This window comes from Stylophora pistillata, chromosome 6 (genome assembly GCF_964205215.1).
Source record: "Stylophora pistillata chromosome 6, jaStyPist1.2, whole genome shotgun sequence".
Classification (NCBI taxonomy): domain Eukaryota; kingdom Metazoa; phylum Cnidaria; class Anthozoa; order Scleractinia; family Pocilloporidae; genus Stylophora; species Stylophora pistillata.
This window is the reverse complement of record NC_142524.1, coordinates 20872021-20896205: the sequence shown is the minus strand read 5'-3', so window position 1 is coordinate 20896205 and position 24185 is coordinate 20872021. Positions and strand designations below refer to the sequence as shown.

Here is a 24185-nt window from a genome sequence, read left to right as displayed (position 1 = left end):
TCAGGAGATCAACGAAGGTCAGTAGATCAATGGATCAGTACATCGATGGATCAGTCAATCAGGAGATCAACGAAGGTCAGTAGATCAATGGATCAGTACATCGATGGATCAGTCAATCAGGAGATCAACGAAGGTCAGGAGATCAACGAAGGTCAGTAGATCAATGGATCAGTAGAATGATGGATCGGTAGTTCGATGGATCACTGGATCAGTAGATCGATGGATCGCCATATATTTCCGGGAGGGGTGGAACGATGTCATATATACATATTGTAATGTTGTAACGCACCCCTACCCCGGGGGATATGGTCTTGACGGAAGAACACGTGTTGCAGGAATGGCGACTTGAATAAAGTCTTGAGTTTTAGTGTTGATTGATCTGAAGGAAGCGAACTTCTATATATCTAGTTTTTATATATAATTTATACATTTTAGATTTCTTATTGCTTGTAATTCTTTTTAACTGGTCACCGATTAATACCAGTCGATCTATATCTTTGATCGACTGACCGGTTTCTTACCAGGATAAATAAAGTTATTATTATTAGATCAGTAGATCGATGGACCGAGAAGGGGTCGCCATATATTTCCGGGAGGGGTGGAACGATGTCATATATATATATTGTAATGTTGTAACGCACCCCTACCCCGGGGGATATGGTCTTGACGGATGAACACGTGTTGCAGGAATGGCGACTTGAATAAAGCCTTGAGTTTTAGTGTTGATTGATCTGAAGGAAGCGAACTCATAACGGTACGTTACAATATTATATATTCGCCTAACAAGAGGGGTCGATCCATATATTTCATCTGGTTGGTAGCTCCAACTGTAAACCGCTTTTTCAATACTCATAGAATGCCTGAACTCGTAAAGCACATCGAATGGGAGATGAATTAGGTCAAGGTTACGAGTTCGTTAGTCTGCCTAAATTTCTCCCAAATCCTTAGTCGCCATTTTGTTGGTGTTTCACTGGTCAGCGGAGATGAAATGGATCTGAATTACACCTCATGTATGTGACACCTACTTATAGAGCTAATAAGGAATCCAGTTTTCTGAAAAACAGTTTTTGTGTTGATTTTAAGATCAAGAGTGGTTGTTTGTTTTTCTTACATTAGTGGCAAATCAGGGAATGATCGAAGGAAGAAGAGGATGATAAACTTAATATTCATAATAGCCAATGCAATTTTCCAGGTGATTATGAAAATGCGCACACTCTGATTTATCTAAAATTATGTCATTTAGCCATGGTCACCTTGCATGCACAAGAAGCGTGAAGCTCTAATTTCCATTACTTCACAATTTATTCTGTTTTTTTTTTTTTTCATAGAACAGACAGGGAGAATGAAACAAAAAATCCAGTTTTTCTTCTTATGCCACCTGAGAAATTACTTGTATACCAAATACATTAATTTCCTCAGGCTGTGTGAATACTTGTGGGGATTATTTAGTACTGCTAATCGTGACAATAAGCAATTACAAGTGATGAAGTGATGTAAACTGACAAGAGAGATAGGACAATACAATACAAATTTTATTTGAAAAAAAGAAATGTGTGTTACATAAAAAAATCTTAATTTTATAATTATATTTATCCAGATGAAATATTTTAAAAGTTGGCAAAAGGGGCCAAGGGAAAAAAAACTAGTTAAAAAAGACAAATGTCTAAAAAAAATCTAATTATAACGCAAGTTTTCCAATGTGGAATAAAAATAAAAATTGTTATCTACTGTAGCCGAGTTAGTACCTTGTGGTGGTTTATTACGAAATTGTGTATTAGTATGTTGTGCGGCATTATTAAGCGGTGGTGTGTTAGTTTGGTGTTGTGCGGCATTTGGACGTTGCGGTGCGATGTGTTGTGCATTACTGCGGTGTAGGGTATGAGTCCTATAGGGTGTGCGTGGACGGTGACGATTTGGGAAATGGGCCCGGTAATGGCCCATGCCCCCACATCTGTGGCATTGGTGCACTGGGTTTCTTCGTAGCTCAGAAGAGCACTGTGCGGAGTAATGACCGCTCCGATGGCACCGGTGGCAACGAGGTTCTATTGATAAAGATGATCAAACAAAATTTATTAGTAAATCATTATTGGTGACATAATCAAATTGATGAAAGGCTCTTGATACTCACGGTTGGTTGACAGGCGATCTCTGAGATCGCCTGTTGACCTCCCATTTCTTCTTTCTCTTCTTTCCAGCCGTACTCTCCTTTGAATCCTCATCCCCCTTCGATCTTCATCATCCCTTCTCCTTTCTCTCTCTCCACGCAGTATCTCCTCTCTCTCTTCTTCAGAAACGATGTCGCCCCAACTGTGTGACATTCTAAAGTGAAAGAACATATACCATGAAATCTTAGATGAAATAAAAAAGAGCGGAAATAAGAAAAGCTTCAACTCAGGCGAATTTTACTAATGCTGGATTTGAATCCCGTTCATTTTTCCAAAGTCTCCTGTTATTTGTTCATTTCAAATTTTCTTCTCCAAATTTGCCCTCCCCGCCCAAACATACAGTACTTTGGATGTTTTCACCGGTTGTAAAAGTTTTGATTAAAAAGAGACAAGTTGGGATTGCACTTGAAAATCCAATGTCCCCCCATGTCAGATTTAACGTACCGCAGAACAAAAAACAATTTGGAAAACGTTTCCTATGGGTTACACCACAGAGGAATGGCACCTGCAGAGATATTCCAATGATGAAATAAATCAATCAAACCGTGCTTACTCCCTGCACGGTTTTCTGTGCTTTGCAAACGAAACAAAATAAAAATATGTCGGAAAAAAGCCCAACACCATTTTGGGATAAAGCTGTTCAGGAGATTCCTGCCAACGCGTTCCAACGAACTTAAGTATTTTATTACAATGAGAGAAAAGGACGGGAAACCGCTCAAATGTCAAGAACTGATCATGCAGTGACAGATGTCGGCATGGGTCTTTTTGCAACGAGAATACCCAAAATTTCTGGCCCAAAGTTGCCGCAGTCCACAAGTTTGTGTGTCAGCTCTAAATTGTAATCTACATTCCTGTGTTTTCAGGCTGTAGAAGTTTTGCATTCCTTATCAAGTAACTTTGTGTGACTTTCAATTGAAGATGCTTGTTCTTTGTGCGTGAGTTCCTCCGTTCGACTTAAAGAACTTGATCTAATTTTTATTTTAAATTTTCTGCTTGTTGCTTTCAACGACAACTCAAATGGGCAAGACGTTTCGTTCTCTTTTCTTGAACATTTAAATAAAAATTTATCGACAATGGAAGCTAAATTTCGGCAAGATGCGGAAATGAAATTGCGTGACAACTCGGGGGAATAATTCATCCAAATTCCCAAGTCGCCACGCGCTAATTAAAATTCTAAGTATTAAACGTACCTCTTGAATCAAAAGAATAAAGGCTGATAGTTTCGAAAGAAACTGTTTGGGGCTGCGTCGGTGGGAGTAACGAAATAATTTGGATATATCAACAAAGTTGAAATGGTAAATTGGCCACCGTAATGATTACAAACGCTGACGTTTCGAGCGTTAGCCCTTCGTCGGAGCGAATAGGAAGGGCTAACGCTCGAAACGTCAGCTTTTGTAATCATTACGGTGGCCAATTTACCATTTCAACTTTGTTGATATATCCAAATTATCTTGAATCAAAAGTTTAGGCGAAGGAAGAGAGCACTCCAAAATATGCTGTAAAAGTACTGTGAAAGGAACAATCCAATATGTAACCTCTGTGTATTCCAGTAAAGTAATATAGATGCCGAGGTATTTAAAATGTTCAGAATATTAAAAACGACTTTTTTTCAAGACCGCGTGAGAGGTGGCACATCGACTGAAAAATGACGATCCTCACACTTCCGTCAGAGATGCCTTAAGGTGAACTTGGAAACATGGTAAGGTTTTTTTCCCAGACTTGCTTCTTTATCCTAGAAAATTCACGAAAACTGAAACGAGCGTCGGTAGCCGTAAAATGACGGAAATCAGTGCCCCGAGTAGAGGCAAAAGAACTTTGCTCATGAAAAGCGCAAAAGAAAGCAAGCCCGTATCAATTTGACTGACAATTGTATAGGAGGGATTGAGGTATAGCTTGAGTTTACAACGGGACCGTTTCGTTTAATTTTAACACCACGGAACGCTTTTAAAAATCACCAATATTTAAAATCCAAATATCGCATTTTGTGGCACATTTTCAATTATTATTTTCACCATGCGGTATAACTCGGAATTGGTTCAGGTTAAGTATACTACAAGTGGAAATAGTGTTGTTTTCGAGAATATAAAAAATTAATTTGGGGCTTTTCATTTCCGCATTGAAAAAACCAGCTGAACTTTGTGAAAATCGCAACATCGTCAGTTACGTCACGACATTATCTAATCAGGCACCCCATGGTTAAATCCGGAATTCCAAGCACATTTTAGAAGTTAGCACCGTAGTCGATTAGGAAAATCAATACAGTAAGCTAGCCTTGCATAGCTAACCACGGCAGATTGGTTTTTATCTCTGCTTTCGTTTCAAATACTCATCCATTTTCCATGGCGGAATTGTTTACAATAACAAATTCCTTGAGCTAGCTGAGGGCGTTTGTTTTTCTTTGGGAATTCGAACACCTATAAGTCCTAAGAAAGTTCTGGGGTAAACTTGAGCTTCATTGTGGACTTGAAAGAGGACAAGTCAAAAATTTATGACGGCAGGTCAGATGTTCTTTGCCGAAGACGTTGAAGACGAGAAGCAATCTGATACTACCATGAATTCAACATACTCAAACGTTTGTCACGCAAAGTCGTGACAAATAACATATTCAATATTTATCTAATAAGCAAGTTTTTAAAAGTGTTATTCTCGTGGCCCAAAAAACCCCAAGAAAGGAACAATCCAAAGTGTTTTTGTTTTCGTGTTTGTTTCAGTTTTCGTGAATTTTCTGGGATAAAGAAGCAAGTCTGGGAAAAAACACCTTACTACGTTTCCAAGTTCACCTTAAGGCATCTCTGACGGAAATGTGAGGATCGTCATTTTTCAGTCGATGTGCCACCTCTCACACGGTCTTGAAAAAAATTCGCAAATATTTACAATCAAAAAAACACTTTGGATTGTTCCCTTCTTGGGGTTTTTTGGGCCACGAGAATAATACTTTTAAAAACTTGCTTATTAGATAAATATTGAATATGTTACCTTAGAAGAGTGTTTCACTGAAAAGCAGAGATATACAACTGTAGGAAGACTCGAACGTCAGGATAAAATAGTAACATCGCTTGCTTGAGCTGTATTGGGAATTATTACACGACTCGGGCAGTCAGAGGGCCAATAACTAAAATTAAGCAATCAAAATGCTCTATTGCCGGTCAATATTCTCTCAGTATTGGCACTGTCCCAAATGGTCCCGAATGATACCGCACTTGTGACCCTTTGAACTTCAGTCGTATAATAAATCTCTTATTAACCAAGCTTGCTCTGGACCGTACTGGAAGAATATCGGCCCTCGGTCTTTTTTTGTACGGACCTCGCTGCGCTCGGTCCGTACTGTCATGACCTTGGGCCGATATTCTCCCAGTACGGCCCTCGCGCTTGGTTAATAAGATATATATATGTATATATATATTGGCCCTGGATATTTTTGTACGGACCTCCTTGCGCTCCCTCCATACTACCACGATTTTGGGTCAATAATCCTCAGTACGGCCCTCGCGTTTGGTTAATAAGAAGCAATTCTTTGCGGCAACTCCTTATTTGTCTTCCTTTCCTCCGCCTCTGTAATTAACAAGGCTGACATATTAAGTCCCTGGAAGCAAACCACAAATTTAAAGAAAATCCGGAACAACATGCCGCGCCATTTTGGCAGTTTGACTAGACTGGCGCTTTGCAGCATTTTTGAAATCCTTCCTCGAAATGATAATTTTTAACGAAAACCTGAAAAAGGGTTAGCTAGAAAATTTTTCTTAAAAATGCCTTACTAATTCTGCGATAAGGCCTGCGCGTTTTTCCGTTAGCATGGGCTGGATAACTCTTCTAGAATAAACGGCAGCTTTGTGACCATCTTCTTCATCGAACGACTAAAAAAGAGTGATGCAAGGAACTGGTGATAAAGTCCGATTGCTGGAAAGCGTGTCAAGAATTGGCGCTCGATCTAAAATTAACTTGTTCTATTTTGGCCTCAACATCGGTATTGCCGCCAGTCTTTAGGTGTTCAGAAATACGGCACGACATAAGCTGAAATAGTCTTAGCTGAAATAGTCTTTGCTGAAATATCAAAAGAATTACCTGTTACTTGACTTAGTTGTTTTAACAGTTTCCAGCCCAATCAATTTCAGCGAGTTTTGTAACCAGAACTCTCAATTTGGGAAGAACGTTCTTAACTCAGCTAAGATTCTTTTTTTGTAGTAGTTATTTCAAATGGCACATTGTTTATCATACATTTATCCTCAGGTCTGGTTCACCCTATCTGTTTCATTCTGTTTCCAGCTGCATACTTGGTATTCTTCTCCTATTCCATTCATTTCGTACGTTGTCTGTATTTCGCCTTTACTCTGACCTTTAATCCTTTCCCTAAACTTTTATCTAAAGCTATTTGTTGTTCTGTGTTCTGCTTATTGGCTCTTCTAGGTAATGTCAGTATTACATTCAACTCTGCTGCTAAGTTAACAAGTTTCACAGCAATGACTAACTGATAAGAAAAATTTTCATATAAACAAATTTGTTTAAAAACGCTATTCATTGATATTCGTGGCCGTAAAATTACAAGATGGGAACAAGATTGAATTAATTTCAGCCTTGCGTAACAAATGCTTGAGTGTGTCACATCTACACACAAATTGCTTCCCGCCTTTAACGTCTTTGGCAAAGATAATTTGACCTGCTGTTATAAATGATTGAATAGCCCATTTCCGAATTACCCTTGGCCACATTTTCAAAACGAGGCCTACTGCTCAACCATCCTTGTGAAAATGAGTTTAATTTGCATGTGAATGAAAACTTATTATCATATGAAAGCATTAGCACCAGGAATCGTTTTGAAAAGAAGGCCAAGGGTAATTCTGAAATGGGCTACTGTCCTCTTTCAAGTCCACAATGAAGCTCAAGTTTACCCCAGAGCTTCCTTAGGACTTACAGGTGTTCAAATACCCAAAGAAAAGCAGACGCCCTCTGCTAGCTCAAGGAATGTGTTATTGTGAACTCCGCTATGGGAAATGGATGAGAAATTGCAACGAAAGCAGAGATAAAAACCAATCTGCCGTGGTTAGCTATGCAAGGCTAGCTTACTGTATTGATTTCCTGATCGACCTCGGTGCTAACTTCTAAAATGTTCTTGGAATTCTGGATTTAACCCCGAGGTGCCTAATTAGATAATGTCGTGACGTAAATGACGATGTTGCGATTTTCCCAAAGTTAAGCCTGGTTTTCTGCACTAACTTAAGCGAACAACCAAATGAAAACAAGACACAACAAATCATGGAGAACATTGGATTGTGCGCTGCGAGCAACGCCATCAATCCGAAGTAAAATACAAAGAAGTAAGGACGCATGAGTGAACTGAGCCAAGCAAAAACGATTTAAATACTTATCTTGAACAAGGGACCCAAGTGTTGGGGAGGGATTGAATCCTTACGGACTGCATGATCGCCTGCAAAGGGCTTTGCGAATTTGAAGCAACATTCGAAGCGGTAGACTGGGAACCACCACGAGTGAAAGGGCGAGGCTGACGACGACGCTTCTCTTTGATTTTCCTCTCCGCTCTCCTCTCCGCGCGACACATCCTTTTCTCGTTGTCTGAGTCTGACGCCAACTCGTCTGACATGTACTCATTCACGTTTTGCCAACCAAACTCGCTCTTATAAGTTATCTCAATGGCTTTTATGCGCTTGGATATGATACCCGTACCTTCCTCCAAGGCTGCTTTCACTTTGTCGTACGACTTGTTCTTTAGGACACTCGTTGCCGCATCAAATTTATCCAGCACCTCGAGCTCGTGATCAAGCGGCTGTTGATTTCCCTTTCTTTTACATGTATAGTTTTCACGGCGAGCCTTTTTGACGGCTTTCCCGACGGTGGCGCCATTTTCTTCGAAAAAACGTTGAGCCAAACTGCCTAGCCTTGCCTCAATCACTCCAGTAAGGCTATCCGTTAGACGACCGACCAACACGTTAACAGTAGACTGAATCGCTTCGCTGATCGCTGCATCCATTACGGCCACACCGACGTCTGCCGCGTCCGGCCAAGGAAAGTGAAGGTCGCTACTCTGGTCGATGAACTGAAAAAAGTTCTGTATGCGATGGCGTTCTCAACCCGAAGGATGAATACCAATTAACCTCAGACTTATATACCACTATGCAAATAACTACACACAAGAGACATACCAGAACGCGTGCTTAGCGACGACCACATTCCATAGACCACTTTCATAAATAGCTGCCGGATGAATATTCTTTTGTTTAAATTTAAATAAGTCCTTCTGGCCTCGTTCTCCAGTAAAAAATTCAAGAGTACATTATCTCAAGCGAGGCCAGAAGGGCTAATTCAAATTTAAACAAAAGAATATTAATCCGGCAGCCATTTATGAAAGTGGTCTATACAGAACGTGCAGAAATCAAATATCTGCTAAACTTCGTAACGCAGATATTAAGATATTTCCGTGCGGAAATGAAAAGCCCCAAATTAATTTTTATATCCTCGAAAACAACACCATTTCCAGTTATCATGAGCTTGACCTGAACCGATTCCGAGTTATACCGCGTGGTGAAAATGATAATTGAAAATGAGCTACAAAATGCGATATTTGGATTTTAAATATTGGTGATTTTTAAAAGCATTCCGTGATGTTAAAATTAAACGAAACGGTCCCGTTTTAGAATTAGGCCACACCTCAATCCCTCCTATACAATTTTGTCAAATTGATACGAGCTTGCTTTCTTTTGCGCTTTTCATGAGCAAAGTTCATTTGCCTCTACTCGGGGCACTGATTTCCGCCACTTTACAGCTACCGACGCTCGTTTCAGTTTTCGTGAATTTTCTAGGATAAAGAAGCAAGTCTGGGAAAAAAAAAACCTCACCACGTTTTTAAGTTCACCATGAGGTATCTCTGGGCAAAATATAAAGGTTTTCAATTTTTTGATCATTTGCCACATTTTTCGATTTTTACTAGGTCAATTCAAACATTCGCTCTTAACAAGTTGTAAAAAGCAAAAAACCTAATCACGAATCCTTTATTAAAATTACTCCGGGCACTCCGCTCTCCTCAACCTCACATAAAGCAATGTTTGATTACATTTAAATTCTACCTTGTTTTTGCTTCTTGCCAGTTGTTGTACTGCCACCTCCACACGTGTTACGTTTCGCACCAAAGTTTCACTTTTCGTTTTATTTTTCCATGCTAAATACTAGTCCAGGTCGGGGTATCTTTCAATAATTTTTTCTATAGCTTTTCTCGTTTCTTTTTCTTCATCCAACATTTTTGTTGCCTTGGAGTTTCCATTCCTAGTGGAACTTTTGGTCGATGGCTTCTCCCCTCAAACTGTCATACTGCGAATTCTCGCAAAGTTCCTTAGCCTTCTCGTTCCACCATTTTCTCCTATCTTTTTCTGACCCGGTGGAAGCCTCGATATCCATCAGCGAGTAAAGGCGTACTCCCTTCCTTACTGCAGCCGACGCGTATCGAGTTGAAGGAGAAGATTTAGCTCCAAAAGTTTTCGTCAACGTAATCTGAACGGTGCGGGAACACTTAGCAGGTGGATTTTCGCTCGGCGGTTCTTTAACGCCTGAAGACCCTGACGCGGAAATTTGCTCCGGAATTTCTTCTGTGGGGTTGTGGTCTTCTGGCTCTTTAGGAGCAGTTATTTTTAAGCTGTCAATGTCTTCTTTGAACACACAGATCGACAATGCATCATCACTGTGGAGGGCATCTGAAAGGCTCATATTACCTTCCTGAAAGTGGTTTATTGGCGATCCCCAGGTAGAGATTAAATGTAAATTTTTAGGCACCAGTTCATCGACTTCACGAATTTTTTTAACGCACCATCGACTTCTTCGCGAATTTTTTTAACGCACATCAGTGAGATTTACACTCACGTCATCAACGAAAATTACTGCCAAAGATGCTCCACTCTCCAACTGCTTAATCATTACAGGCTTCATTATTGCCAATTAAAGCCAATCTTACGTTACACAGTGTGAGTTGTTCCTATGCGTACCTAGTAGACTGCGAGACTGAAAGAGAATCAAACGTGGCACACTGAGTTGTTCCTAGGCGTACCTAGTAGACTGCGAGACTGAAAGAGAATCAAACGTGGAGCAGTGAGTTTTTCCTATGCGTACCTAGTGGACTGCGAGACTGAAAGAGAATCAAACGTGGCACAGTGTGAGTTGTTCCTATGCGTACCTAATGGACTGCGAGGCTGAAAGAGAATCAAACGTGGCACACTGTAAGTTGTTCCTATGCGTACCTAGTGGACTGCGAGACTGAAAGAGAATCAAACGTGGCACAGTGTGAGTTGTTTCTATGCGTACCTAGTAGACTGCGAGGCTGAAAGAGAATCAAACGTGGCACACTGTAAGTTGTTCCTATGCATACCTAGTGGACTGCGAGACTGAAAGAGAATCAAACGTGGCACACTGTGAGTTGTTCCTATGTGTACCTAGTAGACTGCGAGACTGAAAGAGAATCAAACGTGGCACACTGTGAGTTGTTCCTATGCGTACCTAGTGGACTGCGAGACTGAAAGAGAATCAAACGTGGCACACTGTGAGTTGTTCCTAGGCGTACCTAGTAAACTGCGAGACTGAAAGAGAATCAAACGTGGCACAGAGTGAGTTGTTCTTGTGCGTACCGACTAGAATGCACGACTTTAAGTCAATCTAACGTGGCACAGTGTGATTTGTTCCTGTGCGTAGCGAATAAAACGCGAGATAGAGAGGCAGACTAGAATCCAGTCCTATGTAACAGTCTTGTATAAAAGATTTTTCCTGCAGGCTTTTTTGCGGGCCGAATATAGTGCGAGAATAGCAGTGAATCTGGCAAAATAAATGGGAAACGATATAAATTGCCTTTGTGTTAAACAGTCATCAGATTACAATTTGGTGATTCGCAGTGCTCAGTTTACGCATCGTTACACCCAGGGATGCAATGGTCAAATGTTAGGCACGTATTCAGTAACCAACAAAAAATGAAAAGAGTAAGCCTTGCCGTAGCCCATCGCCGAAACTTCCACAAGTTTATCTATCGGCTCCAAATTACAATATATATTTCTGTGTTCAATATGTGAAATTTTTGCTTTCCTTATCTATTTACTTTTCTCTACTTCTTCGAGCGCGGGTTCTCCGTTCGACCCTGAACTACTTGATGCTTTTGCAGGAAGGTCCACTTCTTTACAGTTAAAATAAGTTACTGTGTTGTAGCACTTACTGTTCACTAAGTTCATCATATTGTGATAGTATTTAAACTTTTCAATTTTACTAGGTCAATAACTCCAATTGATGCAGTTAAACAACTACTGTGCCTCCATTCTAGTAGATCCACCCGGAACTAGCAGGGAGAATAATTTGTCTGACAGTAAAGAGGACACTTCTGCCTGCGAAAATCAGAGTGATGTCCAGCCTGTTGCTTGTTCTCCAATGAAACCAGCACCTGAGGTACTGAACGAGCTTGCAGCCTAGATAAACGCCAGTTGCCTTGCCAAATTCAAGATAGCTCGCAATTTTATGTGGGAAGGAGCCAAGAGAGCAGTATCTCGTAAATCATTCTCGCCAGCTAACAAAGTATCTGTAAAGTTCACTGATGATAGTGGGACCAGTGAGTTGCCATTGATTGGGGCGAGCCCAAGAGAGAGTTCTTTACGCTAACACTCCAACACATCCATGATTCTCAGCTTATGTGCAGAGAAATTGCGACTGATACAGGCGCATTTGCGACTAAAAATTTTTACCTTTACGACTAAAATTTTTACCTTTGCAACTAAAATTAGCCCATTAGTCGCAGATTTGCGACCAGTCTGTGGCCGGTCATTCGGTCACATATTAACGATTGGCGACTATTAAGCCTAAGTTAATAAGGGATTATCATATTAAAGATTCCTGTGTCTTTTTATAAATAAAAATTTAAAATCTTCGGGTAAAATCCTGTTAAATTTACCTTAAAGTTACGAAGCTCGATCGCCCATTTCAGCGCCATTAAAGCAGTTCCTTTAAGTTGTGTATGGCGGGCACAATGTTTAGAAAGATTACCACTGATTCGTAATAACTCAGACGAAGAAGTGAACATGTGGGGCAAGGATTGTGAAATAGTTATATTCCATCTTCGATCTTTCGCAAACACTTCACAATGTATGTTGGTGACCAGGAGTTGAAACATTTCAAACGTCTTCTCCTTGACAATAAATTCGAAGAAGCCAGGAAAATATTAGCGCAAAACAAAGGTGATTTCCAGAAAGAGCTAGAGGTCAAAATTCCGAGTGGGCTGAAAGATCTTCGAAGGGATGACTTCGCCACAGTTCTGATCCCAGACGACGTCAACCGACCCAGAGGTCAATGTTTGTTTGCACTTAAAGCGACACCAAATGAAGAGTGCCTGTTTAATGCAAGCTCTATTCTTGTTCATGGGAACGAGTCAGCTGCAATGTTTACACGCCTTCTAGTTGCTGGCGAGTTGTATGTTAACGCATCGTTTTACGCTGATCATGACGTTTTTGTTGACACAATAAGATCTAACACAGATCTTTCCCTGGACACCCTGTTTACAGTTGCTCTTTCTGAAGCAGGTGCTCTACTCAGAAACTGGCAGCAAAACCGATGCCGCAAACTCCGAAGCGCTGGTTGCATGTACTAGGGGAGAATGGTTGTCACTCATGGTCATCCTGGGCCTCGCTTCCGTTCTTTCCAAACAAGTATATTCCATCTATCCAGATGTGAATTTCCGGTTTCGAAGCCTCATTCACAGAATAGTGAAACCATGAAACAAAATAGTGAAACCATGCCACAAACCATGAAGCCTAAGTTAATATCCTTTGGTCTAGAGATGGCGGTTTTGATAATCATCCTGGGGTATGAACCAAACCATTTCGTTCCTTTAATCAGTGAGGATGAATTTGCCGACTGCCCTATAAAGCAAGAAAACACTGCTAGTGCAGGACGGAAAACAAAACAGGGAACACTTTTATCCTTTATGAAAACACCACCCGTGCCTAAAATCAGTTCAGATAATTCCTGCTCTACTAAAACGGTTCCTCTAGATCTGTACCTGGTAAGAAATGAAATGCTGTGGCAGAAAAACTTAGTGTGGACGCTCAGCCAGATGTTAAAAAGTCAACGGATTCGACAAAGCACAAGATTTGTCACAAATGGAAGGATGAGTTTCCGTGGCTTACTGTTCGAGAAGAAGACCAAGCCTTACTTTGAAGTGTGTTGTGATGCCCCTTATGCAGCAGGCAAAACCCAGTTTTTGACAGGATGTACCTCGACTAAGATGGAAACCATACAGAAACACGCAGCAAGTAATGGCCATTTACTTTCCCAGGCAGCCGTACTTCCTAAGCAAAAGCCAGTACGAGAGACAATAATAGCCCAGAGTTTGGCCAAGGGTAAAAAAGAGCAGGAAGAGAAAGACCGGAGAGAAGTAGCAGTGAAGATAACGACAGCCTACTTCCTGGCAAAAGAATAAATCCCTTTAAGCAAGTTTCAGGGTCTCATTAATTAGCGGAAAAAGAATGGCCTGGAGTTAACATGTACATACGCAAACAACAAAACATGCGTTGAGATGGTATCTGTCCTTGGAAAGTTGTTCAAGGAGGAAACAGCTCAGAATATAAACAAGAGTAACTACATCAGTATGATAGCGGACGAAGCCACGGACGCAGGGGACCAGGAAAACGAAACTGTTTTCTGTCGATATGTGCTAGATGGTTGCCCAGTTAACCTGTTGATTGGTCATAAGGCTGTTGAACATGCAAACGCAGAAGGTAGGTTATAAGATTTGCGTGCCCTTTTACAGTCAATACCAACAATTACCAAAGCCTCATGTACTGTTATAATAAAAAAATTTAGTTTAGGGTTTAATAAAGCTGTATGTTCTACGTTCAAAGAAGCTGATGTGAGCTGGGAATCAAAACTTGTTGCTTTTGGTGCAGACGGCACATCGGTAAACCTAGGAAAGAAGTCTGGGCTTGAAACCCTCCTAAGACAAGAGGTACCCCATCGTGTGGACTTTCACTGTTTGCCTCATCGACTTGAACTTGCCCTATTAGAACTCCAGAACAGCTGTAAATCAGTAGATGATGTCTATAATTTCTTTCAACTGATCTGGAAAACATATAACTATAGCCCCAAGAGTGTGCGCGCCCTGAAATCTATCACCGATGAGCTGCAAATCAACGTATTCAAGCCAACATAAGTAAGAGGCACCCGCTGGGTTCCACACGTCAGCTGAGCCCTTAACGTGTCTGTTGGATCCACGAAACTGAGTGAGACTGAATTTGGTCAATATTCTGCTGAAGTGATGCACATGGAAGACCTCAGCGTTAATTCGAACACTGCTGCCATTCAGGGCTGAGCACGGCACATCGCTGAGAAAATGAAAGATGTCAATTTTGCTGCATTTTGCCATTTTTAGCCGATTTATTTCCTATTTTAGGGAGGCTTAGTTTACGGATGCAGCGAAATGACATCATTCTGCCAACAGTTGTGTCCCTTCTGAAGGAAACCCTGATGGCCATTGAAAGCCTTCTGAGTCGACGGTTCCTGATGGCCATTTAGCACAGTTCCTCCAGGCAACAAGAACCAGTCGAACATTCCAGGGCATTGTTCTAAGAGGCTCCCTGGAAGTTAAATTAAAGCGGGGTAGAACCATGACAGGCAGCCTTCAGTCTGAAATCCAAAATGCAGTGGTTCAAACACAGAAGTTGGGCTGTTTGAAAGCATGAGATAGCATGAGTCTAACGGTAAAAAGTTTGAAAGAGCTTTGGGCAAAGGATTTTTTTCCCAACATACGAGAAGAGATCCGCAAAGAAGTCGATTCGCTCAAAGCTGGCCTTCAAGACCTCCGAAAACGATTGGAAGAAATTGAAAAGTCCCAAGACTTCATTTCAAAGAAATACGATACAGTGATATCAACCATTATGGACGTAAAAGAACACAATGACAGTCTAAAGGGCGATATTAGAGTGATAAAAGAAGACGTTGGGAAGCTTGTAAACGATTATCTTAATGTTGAGATTTTGAACAGAATGGTCTACTTTCTCATTTTCAGTACGGCTTCCGTCGCATGCGCTCTACTGAACTGGCCGTTACTCATCTAACCGATGCTATCAGAAGAGAAGCTGAGAATGGTAAGCTGACAGGCTGTGTTTTCATCGATCTATCAAAGGCGTTTGACACCATCAGTCACTCTGGCCTCCTGAGCAAGCTTTCAACTTACGGAGTTCGTGGAACAGAACTCGCATGGTTCACTGATTACCTTTTCTGCAGATCACAAGTTGTCCAATATAAAGGCGTGCTATCAGAACCTCAACCCATTCTCACAGGTGTTCCTCAGGGAAGTATCCTGGGTCCTATCTTATTCATTATCTTTTTCAACGATGTACATAAACCGCTTCAACACTCGAAGATTATCACTTATGCCGACGATTCAGTCATCTATACCTCTTCTAAAGATATTGATACTATACAGAGAAGCCTTAGCGAGGATATGAATAACCTGTGCGAGTGGTTTAAAGACAACGAACTGATCATTAACCTAAAAAAGGACAAGACGGAGTCTATGTTATTTGGAACAGCTAAAAGAATCAACCTTCAAGACAAGGAACTTAAACTTTCTGTTAATGGGACACTCATCAATAACACCTCTACCTATAAGTACTTAGGTGTTCACCTTGACTCATCACTAAACCTTGCATCACATTTTGACCGAATCTATAAAAAAGCTGCAACCAGAATTAATCTCTTGCGATCAATTCGTCCTTTGATCGACCAAAAGTGTGCAGAATCGATCTATAACACTATGATCGCACCTATTTTTAACTATTGCGGAACACTTGGTCTTAGCTTTCCGGATTACCGAAAGGAAATGATAAAGAACATCGAACAACGAGGCTTTAAAGTTATTGGCAATAGTTCTTTTAATCCCCCATCTGTGAACAATTTGATCAAGCGTAAAAGCTGTTTGTTTGTTTTCGACTGTCTCCTGAATAATGTTTGCACACCCTTTAAGAACTACTTCGAAAGACTGGTTCATTCTAAGGCCACTAGGAATAACGGTATATCAGTGAAATTACCCAAAGTACGTTTAGAATTCGGTAAAAAGAGCTTCTATTACCAAGGAGCAAAGACTTTCAACAACCTGCCTGCTGAACTAAGGTCGTTAGATTCGAGACTGAAATTTAAGAACAAATTGCGAGATTATTTTAGTTAAATTCGATCTAAACGTGGTTATAGGTATCCTTTTTCAGAGCATTTTATTTTATTGTATGCTTTTCTAGACCTTAAGATCAATGATTATATCTTGTTAAGTTTTATTTTATTTATTTATTTATTATTTTGACAGGACCCCAAGGACAACAGTGTTACACACTGATGGGTTTTCAATCCTGTATAAAAATTCGTTATTATTATTATTATTATTATTATTATTATTATTAGATCCAGTTGGATGAGCTTGAGCAGTACGCACGAAGAGATTGCCTCGAGATAACTGGTATTCCGATCGTACCAAATGATAACCCAGCATTGCTGGTAAAAGAAATGTCTGAGATTATGGGAGTGAACCTCAGCCCAAACGATATATCGATCGCTCACCGTTTGCCGCCAACGAAGAAAGTGAAAGATCGACTAATCGTAAACTTCACTCGAAGAGAGAAAAGAGACGAAATCTACAGCAACAGGAAAAGATTAAAATCTAAGCGGACTAAAGACCTTCCGTCGGTGGTCTGCGAGCCGGAATCTGTGGCTGTAAGGCATAAAGCCCTAATTCATGTCAATGAAAGCCTGACGCCGTACAGAAAGTGGCTACTGGGCAGAATTTTACAATTCAAGCGCGACCGTAACCACAAGTTACGGGACGGCTAACGGTAAAATAATGCTGAAGAAAACGGAGAGCTCAACTAAGAAATGTTTTGTGACACATGAGGAATTCGAAGAATTCCTCGATCAGCTTGATTAAATATAGCTTGATTAAATATAGCTCAATTTAACAACCTCTATAAATGTATACTATTATGGATCTAGACATGGCTAATCATTAAGAAAACGTAAGTAGTTCTTTACCATTTTATGGGTTAAATGATAGAGAATTTTATGTTATGTTTGGTAGCTGGCCGGATGGGCGCCATGATGATCTTCACTTCTAGGATCTTCTCCCTAATCCAAATAAATTCGACGAATACGACCCAGATTTAATGTTAAATACCCCTTGCTCAGAATATTATTCAGTCCGCAGTTTTAATAAAATGCTAGCTAAAACAGACGCCACATATTTTTCAATTCTTCACTGCAATATCAGAAGTCTTTCTAAAAACCGAAATTTATTGGAAGAACTATTATACTCCATTGATACCAAAGTGGATATTCTTGGAATTACAGAAACCAAATTGGGTGAGAATTCTGCTAGTAATGTAAATATCAACGGCTATAATTTATTTCACACAGACTCTCCAACAAAAGCGGGTGAAGCCGCTCTGTATATCGCTAATAATCTTAAAGCAGTACCTAGGCCTGATATTAAATTTGATATAACACTAGTTGAATCATGCTGGGCAGAAATTGATGCTGGCAAAGGTAAAAAGAAGATTATAATAGGCTGTATCTACAAGCATCCTACTTGTGATCTAGAACAGTTTTGCAACCAACTAAATGATATAATCAAATTAATTAATTCCAATAAGCATGAAATATACATCTTTGGAGATAGGAATAGAAATTCCTGAAATTTAATGAACACGTCCAAACTGAAGAATTCTTAGATATGCTCTATGCCAACAACATCTTACCAATCATTACTAAACCTACCAGGCTTACTGATCATACAGCAACACTCATTGACCATATATATACAAATTGTTTTAAAAATCTTACGGCAAGAATCCTGACAGTTGATTTAACAGATCATCTCCCCATTTTCTGCATAGTTAAAACCCAGCCCACACGGAACAATGAAAAAATATATATTTTCGAGACTATTCCAAATTTAAAAAAGACCTATACTTGCATGATATAAATCAGATTGCTTGGCATGAAATTCTTAATCCCCAAAATAATTTAAATGAGAAGCTAAGGGAGACAATTAATATCTTGAATGAAATTGTTGACAAACATGCACCTATCAGGCTGGCTAGCCAAAGCAAACAAAAGCAACTTAATAAGCCATGGCTCACTAAGGCTATTTTAAAATCAGTAAAAAGGAAACCGAAAATGTACCGTACACATTACTTAAGCAATGACTCCCAAAAAAAAAGGGAATATAAACATTATGCAGCTATTCTTTCACATCTTAAGAATAAAAGACAGACTATTATAGCATGCAATTCTCAAAGTACAATGATAATCTTAAACAAACTTGGAAACTTATCGGTACTCTTGGTAAAAGGAAAACTAGAGGTCAAACTTTCCTTACAAAAATTACTCATAATAACAGGACTTATTCACAAGAAAAGGACATTGCTGAATTATTCAATAATTTCTTTGTCAACATTGGGCCAACTTTAGCACAGAAAATTAAACCTGATCATACAGACCCTTTTCAATACATAGAATCTACACCATCAAACAGCTTCTACCTTGCTCCAGTAACCCTAGCACAAGTGTTTACATTGTTTGCTGGGCTAAAAGAAAATAAAGCATCACTCACTGTTCCTAATACGCTTATCAAACTTGCAGCTGAACAGCTCTCTGCACCCTTCACTGAGATCTACAATGAGTCAATATCATCAAGGGAGTTTCCTTAAGCCTTTAAGATATCAAAAGTAACCCCAATATCTAAAAGCGGTACTGTATCTGAGTTAGGTAATTATAGACCAATAGCAGTTATTTCTCCCTTCAGTAAAGTACTGGAAAGACTAGTATATGAACAGCTTGTGTCCTATTTAGAAAAAGAATGATGCCTACTTTTTAACTATCAATTTGGCTTTCGAAAGGGATATTCCACCGAATATGCAATTCTCGAAACTGTAGAGAACTTGAAGTCAGCAATTGACAGTCAACAAATTACATGTGGTATATTCGTAGACTTTTCTAAGAACTTTGACACAATTAACCATCATATTCTCTTAGGAAAATTATACAAATATGGGATCCGAGGAGTCCCCCATGCATAGTTTTCGAGCTATATAACTAATCGTAAGCATTGTGTCAAAGTTGGTAATACAGAATCTAGCCTGAAAACTATTACATGCGGTGCACCCCAAGGCTCCACACTAGGTCCGTTGCTGTGTCTGTTGTATATTAACACTTGTTGTATATTAACGATTTGCCTAGGTCTTCAGAGAAATTAACTTTTAGGATTTTTGCAGATGATACAAATATGTTTTATTCTTCAAAAGACCCTGAGCAGCTCCAATCAGTTATTGATGAAGAACTTAGAAAGGTCTTAAAATACTGTGCTGCAAATATGCTGTCAATTAATTTCAAGAAGACTAATTATATGATTATTACCTCATTTAAAAAGAGAACAAATATCAGAATAACAGCTTGCAATATAGGACAAAAATCTCAGATAAAATATTTGGGGGGTTTTATTGATGAACATTTAAAATGGGATGCTCAGCTCCAGCATATAAACAATAAAATAACAAAAAACATCGGAATTCTATTTAAGCTTAGACATTATTTACCTGTGAGCACACTCAAACAACTGTACTATACTCTCATATATCCATATCTTCTAACATATGGATTGATGTGCTAGGGAACTGCATACTGTTATGACGTATGCTAAGCACGTGACTCACCTCGGGCGTTGTTGTTGTTAGTACATGCGCCATTAAACTGATGGAGTTAATATTGCAATTCACTATATTCTCGTCTCTCCGAACACTACAAATTTTGGCGACGAGTTACGGGATTAAGTAACATGCCCGGGGGAGATAATACCACCGAGGTCGAAGTCGAAAGAGCGAGTGCAGCTTCATTCAGTGCTCCAGTTGCTGGTTATTTCGGACAAATGGAGAATTTTGACCCAAAAGCGGAAGAGTGGTCGACATACGTAGAGCGTTTGGAGATGTTCTTTGTGGTGAACAATGTTCCCAACGAGAAAAAGGCAGCCAGTTTACTTACCTTGATTGGTGGGAAGATGTATGCTTTGTTAAAGAGTTTAACTGCGCCGACTAAACCGACGGAGTTATCGTTCACGGAAATTGTAGAAGTTATGGGCCGACATTTGACGCCGAAACCAATTATCATCGCCGAAAGGTACAAATTTCACAAGTACAATCAAGTGGAAGGTCAGTCAATTCGTGAATTCTTAGCCAAGTTGCAAAAATTAGCAGAAACTTGTGAGTTTGGGGTATATCGCGATGAAGCATTGAGGGATAGACTGGTATGTGGCATTACCTCACAAACGATTCGAATTAATAGGAGTAGCAGATTTAACACTAAAGAAAGCAGTAGATATCGCCGTTGGCATGGAGTTGATGGACATGGAAATATTCGAGATTTCTAGTGAGCCTAAACCCGTTCGGAAGGTGGAGGTACATGATCCATGTTTTCGTTGTGGTAGGCGAAATCATTCACCTGAAAAGTGTTTTCATAAAGATTCCGAGTGTCACATATGCAAACGAAAAGGGCACATCAGTCCACTATGTCTGCAGAAGAAGTCGGCGAAATCCCCAACCCAAGGTAAACTCAAGCCACAAAAATTTAAACAGGGAAAGAAGAAGGAAAAAGATTCAAGAATTAAGTTGTTAGGCACTGGAAGTGGTTCTGGTAGTGAGGCTTCTGACTCCTCACATCCTGGAAACTCCGGTGACACATACCACCGTGAATGGCCTATGTTTCCTGTAAGAGATTCCTCAAAAAAGAAATCGGATGAAATGTTGATACCGCTTAATATCAATAATGTTCCCTGTAAACTAGAATTGGACACAGGAGCTGCAGTGACTGTGATCCCTGAAGAAATATGGCAAAAAGATTTGGGCTCAGTTCCTTTGCAAAAGTCTAACGTGACTTTAAGGAGCTATTCTGGGTATTCGATACCAGTGTATGGAGAAACTGCTCTTCATGTTAAGTATGGCTCCCAAGAACTTGACCTACCCATTATAGTTACTAAAGGGAAAAGTGTTGCTCTCATGGGAAGAGATTGGTTGTCCAAGATTACGTTGAACTGGCACCGCATTAATGCTGTTCGACAAGCTAACCAACCAAGACCCAAGTTAGAAGACGTAGTTCAACAGTACCCCAAACTGTTTGATGGTAAACTAGGTACCATTACTGGATTCACAGCTCAGCTCAAAGTGTAAGAGAATGCTACACCTCAGTATTTCAAGTCTCGTCCGATGCCTTACGCACTCAGGGAGAAGGTGGAAAAGGAGCTGAAGCGCCTGGTGAAAGGAGTATTAAAAAAGGTTGAAAGTTCGGATTGGGCCACACCAATTGTTCCCGTTCTTAAACCAGATGGAACAGTGAGAATTTGTGGCGATTTCAAACTCACCATTAACCCTTACTTAGATGTCCCAGAGTACCCTATGCCGACACCAGACAAATTATTCACAAAGTTGAATGGAGGTGAATTATTTACTAAGTAATTAATATTACTTCATTTTATTTATTGTGATGGTAATGTTTTTAATTACTTAGTTACTCAAGTGACACCTTGAATTAGCAAAGGCCAGGGCCGTCAGAAAATTCAGCTTATCTGATTTTTCGCAAAGTTAGTTTTTTGTTAGCTGCTGCTAATGGGATTTCAATGAGAATTCAAATAGTTGACAAAGTTTGCTCCTGTCCGATGTAGTGACGAGTTCCTTCTGTGGACATTTTCAGTTTCTTACAAATGACAAAAAACCCTAATGCTTTAGCATTTATATTCCATAGAATTCCTTTAATTGTCTTTATTGTAGACGTCAATAGAAAGATTTCAACGTAGAAGTGGACACAATTAAGCCCCCATCCCATCCCCTCACAATTGCCTCGCTTGACCAAGGCTTAGCTCAGGCATGGTGTCATGGAAGTGTTAGGAATTTATTTATTAAATGTAAATTATTTTTTTTATTCTCTTAGGATCAGTGTAGTTCGTGATTATTTGTATCTGTTACGTAATTTTTATTCTTCACTTGTGTAAACTGTTGTGTAATTAACCTTTATTGTGTATATCAAATAGTTTTCTTCATTCTTTTCGGGCACCTTGCGTCCATGTGTATTTAAGGATTTGGGTGGTTTGGTACGGTGTGGTTTTTTTTTTAAGAAGTGAGGTGAAGGTTTGTGAGTTACGAGCGAAGAGCGTGGAAAAATTTGAGTCGACGGAGACTCGGCACAGTATCATTTCTGAGAAATTCATTCAGAATAATCGTTCCATTTCACGGTAGAAAACCATTTGCGGGGGAACGGATGTGCAAAGAATCTACCAGACTGTGAGCTAAAGGAAGAAGAGATAGTAATTAATTCAATAACAAGTCTGAGCGAACCAAGTTACGAGAAGAAAAAAGTTGAAAACTGCAAAGTTGTCAGAAGACGAGCAAAGTTGAGAACTGGTGAGACAGGAACCTGGTTGGAGAAACGGGAGTTTGGTTTGGCAGGGCACTGTTTGTTGGTGGAGCGTGGTGATTTGTGGACAAGAGAAGAACACGGACGCGGGCGTAAGGTGAAATCCAACCGAACTGAACTAAAAAAAAAAAAACCTTTTTTTTATCTTAATAGTAATAATCTTGTAAATAGTTTTAGTGTACTGTAGTTTAAGTTAGCGTATTCCTGTAAATTAATTAGATCATTGTATTATCGTTATTGTTAGTCGCTTTATTGTTTTAATTAGCATAATAAATATCTCTAGGCCTACGTTTAGTTGTATTGTGGCGTGTGTTCTCGGACTCGTTTATGTTCTGTGTTTTGTTTGTGTTAGGGGGCACCCACCTTTGTGGCGCGGATTCGTCACACATGGACCTAAAACAAGATGGCGGTCATGCTTTTTCGTCCAGTCTTGATTAGTGTTCACCTGAGACTCAGATGTTGCGAGAATATGGCTTATACTATTTTATGAAACAAAACGAAACGAAACGAAATTCTGCAAAATGGCGTTTTTCACCATTATTTACCAAATATGTCCTCTTCGTACCAAACTAAATGTGTCCACTAATAAAATGATCAATATTTTTAAGAGCCTGGTCACCTCTCATTTTATTGACCATAGTAGACCTCGTTTCACAAAGTAGTAATTTTGACAGAATTATTATTTTGCGAAATGGTGATTAGTTGATGACAGTCTTCTCGAAGGTGAAAAACAAACCAAACCCACCAAACCTTGTCAATTTTGAGCTGAATTGTTTGCATCCCTTTACAAATAATTCCATTCACAACAGCTAAAAAAGTCCTTTAAAAAGAATGGACGGAAGAAATGTTTTACGTACTTTTCCCTTTTGAAGTACATGACCATGGTGTTCTCATAGGTTAGCTTTGCAGGTTCCTTGAAAATAAAATGTTTCTGTGCTGAACCATGGCGATTTTTTCTATTTTCAACTCAAGGCCGATTCTCTGGGTGAAAGGCGTGTTCTGAGCATGAGAATGACTGACAATATCTCTCTAGGTTACCTAAAACTATTATTCTTTTCCCCGAAACTATATCCTGAAGTTTTCTTTTGCCCTAACCTTTATTTATGCTCATGTGATATGTCATGTGACCAAACTTTTAAAGTGCACCTACACCCAAAAAATTTTTTTCGCTTAACGAAGTAAGCTTATTATTTTGAGTATTTCTGCGCAAAAATTTTTTTATTTGCTCAAATCTTCAATTTTCTATGCCCAGTCAAAATACGGAAAATCGGCCGCCATCTTGCCCCACGACCGAGTTTAAAGAGGAATGGCTCTAGTGGGTAATGTGACGTCAAATCGAGAACACGAAAGTCTGCATTTCACACATTTTCACTTGTTTGGGAAGGTTGTAGTCGATAATTGTCCGAAAATATGCCGACTAAGTGTGTTGTAGAAGGATGTAGCAACGTGCGAAATTTGCAAGAGGGTATCGCGCTTCATACATTCTTCATACAACACACCTAGTCGGCATATTTCGGACAATATCGACGACAATCTTCCCAAACAAGTGAAAAT

The 24185-nt window shown here is 39.7% G+C and overlaps 3 protein-coding genes and 1 pseudogene across 3 annotated transcripts; 2 read left to right on the top strand and 2 right to left on the bottom strand.

The window, feature by feature from the left end:
* Positions 1–1300: 1300 nt before the first annotated feature.
* LOC148728717 (uncharacterized) lies at positions 1301–10135 on the bottom strand. Its single transcript, XM_088762711.1, has 3 exons — positions 9242–10135; positions 2129–2319; positions 1301–2042 (listed from the first exon to the last, which is right to left on the bottom strand). Exon 1 carries the CDS (start codon positions 9873–9875, stop codon positions 9438–9440), a length of 438 nt encoding a protein of 145 aa, XP_088618837.1. The 5' UTR covers positions 9876–10135; the 3' UTR covers positions 1301–2042; positions 2129–2319; positions 9242–9437.
* Positions 5252–8341, bottom strand: LOC148728718 (uncharacterized). Its single transcript, XM_088762704.1, has one exon. It carries the CDS (start codon positions 8146–8148, stop codon positions 7525–7527), a length of 624 nt encoding a protein of 207 aa, XP_088618830.1. The 5' UTR covers positions 8149–8341; the 3' UTR covers positions 5252–7524.
* Positions 10136–13707: 3572 nt separating the features above from the next.
* On the top strand, positions 13708–14932 carry LOC148728716 (zinc finger protein 862-like; annotated as a pseudogene).
* A 5075-nt stretch (positions 14933–20007) lies between these two features.
* LOC148728715 (uncharacterized) lies at positions 20008–21391 on the top strand. Its single transcript, XM_088725021.1, has 2 exons — positions 20008–20377; positions 20511–21391. Exons 1-2 carry the CDS (start codon positions 20008–20010, stop codon positions 21389–21391), a joined length of 1251 nt encoding a protein of 416 aa, XP_088581147.1.
* Positions 21392–24185: the final 2794 nt, after the last annotated feature.

Coding starts and splice junctions, on each gene's coding strand:
- LOC148728715 (XM_088725021.1), top strand. CDS start 20,008: ATGCCCGGGGGAGATAATACCACCGAGGTCGAAGTCGAAAGAGCGAGT. Junction 20,378..20,510: donor CAAGTACAATCAAGTGGAAG/GTCAGTCAATTC, acceptor TCGAATTAATAG/GAGTAGCAGATTTAACACTA.
- LOC148728718 (XM_088762704.1), bottom strand. CDS start 8,148: ATGGATGCAGCGATCAGCGAAGCGATTCAGTCTACTGTTAACGTGTTG.
- LOC148728717 (XM_088762711.1), bottom strand. CDS start 9,875: ATGAGCCTTTCAGATGCCCTCCACAGTGATGATGCATTGTCGATCTGT.